The sequence below is a fragment of the Populus euphratica genome, unplaced genomic scaffold (genome assembly GCF_000495115.2).
Source record: "Populus euphratica unplaced genomic scaffold, PopEup_1.0 scaffold106.1, whole genome shotgun sequence".
Lineage (NCBI taxonomy): Eukaryota > Viridiplantae > Streptophyta > Magnoliopsida > Malpighiales > Salicaceae > Populus > Populus euphratica.
The window spans coordinates 50,012-51,619 of NW_011499991.1; the positions used below are offsets into that span (position 1 = coordinate 50,012).

Consider the following 1,608-nt stretch of genomic DNA (forward strand, 5'->3'; position numbering starts at 1 on the left):
AAAAAATAAAACATCATTTAAAAAAATTACTTGAATCTTGCTCACGAGATAAAACCACATGCCAGGTTGGTCCAGGCCTCGGGTGGTTTCAGAACAGTAGGTAATTCAAAGATAAAGCAGCAGCCTTAGACAAAAAACATCATAACACAAAACTGAAGACTTCAAGAAAATACAAGTCGAAGCCTTGTAAAGTTTGGAACAACTTTGCGGGAGCATGAGCATTTTTCCACGGTCGTGTAAATCAACGGAAGACTTTCCATACAAGAAAGAATACTTGTCAGCCATATACAGCACCAGGTTACCAAGAACTCTGTTGCTCTCCATGCTATTTTACACCTGGTAAACTAGTAAATGGTAACAGTGTATCAATTTTACATACCAAAGGAGAGTACATAGACACAAATTTGAAAGGGAAAAAAGGAAATCATATATATTTATGCGCGGTAGGTGGAAATGCTGCGATTGAGTTGTGGGAAAACCAGTGACTTAGGGATAGTTTATAGAAGACGCCATTTTTTGTCTCAAATACGGCTTGAATCTCTTCCAAAAACGAATCTCCTAGTCCAATCAGATACCAACAGCACCCTAGTTCGCCAGCTCACTTGTTTGCTGAATGAAAGAAAAGGTTACAGTCAAATTCATGAATGTGGAGACTAAATGCTTAAATCTTGAACTCTAAAAGTAGCTGATAATCACCTGGCATATACAGAATACCAGAGCCACTGTGTGCTGTGACCAATGGAAACCCAGTCTCCAGGCAGTTCAGCGGCTGCCTGCTCTCCTCCCAAAGGGGCAAACTGCCCAAGATGCTTGTACCTTGCATTCCAAAATGCCAGAATCTTGGAAGTTAGAAACATGAAGATGGAAAGGAGGCTTGATACAGGTATAATAAAAACTGGTTCATAATGTTCTTATATAGATATTATAACAGTTCAATAAGGAAAAAAGATGAGCACTTCAAAGACAGATAGCATACCGAAATGGAACAAATGCATGACGCCCAGAACCTACAAAACGCCGAGGACCTTCAGGATTATCTTTGCAGTGTTCTCTACGATTGAAACACCTAGAAAGATAAGCACCTTGTTGAGCAGCAACCTGAAGAAAAAAATGTACTGAAATTCTTGTATCATAATTTGAAGAGAGGAAAAAAAAGTAGGACTGACATCAAAACATACAATAGTAGATGCAAGAAAAACACCTGTGCAGTTGCAGGCAGACTTTTGGCCTGTGAATCCACTTGAGAAAGGGCTTGTTTAAAACCTTCAATATCAACTTCTTTTACGTCTTTTCCCTCGGGATCTTTCATCAAATCTTTCACATCTCTCAGACGCTTGTTCTTCAAATAGAGTTCCAGTTGGGGATACCTTACAAGGATATCATCTACCACATCTTGGAATTCTTGAACAGTCAAGGTACCAGAATTGTCTTTGTCTGCAGCTTTAAATATGGATGCAATATCCTCCTATAGCACAATGGCATTGCATCATATTCAAATCTTGTTCAAAATTTCACAAATTTATACAATTATATAAAAACCAAGAATTTGAAGCAAACATGAAATGGATGAGGAAATAAAAAGGTAAATGAATTGATAGTGAAGACAAA

At 38.1% G+C, this 1,608-nt stretch overlaps 1 protein-coding gene across 1 annotated transcript; it reads right to left on the minus strand.

The window, feature by feature from the left end:
• Positions 1-160: 160 nt before the first annotated feature.
• On the minus strand, positions 161-1,488 carry LOC105140357 (external alternative NAD(P)H-ubiquinone oxidoreductase B1, mitochondrial). Its single transcript, XM_011047155.1, has 4 exons — positions 1,202-1,488; positions 977-1,098; positions 697-816; positions 161-609 (listed from the first exon to the last, which is right to left on the minus strand). Exons 1-4 carry the CDS (start codon positions 1,307-1,309, stop codon positions 522-524), a joined length of 438 nt encoding a protein of 145 aa, XP_011045457.1. The 5' UTR covers positions 1,310-1,488; the 3' UTR covers positions 161-521.
• Positions 1,489-1,608: the final 120 nt, after the last annotated feature.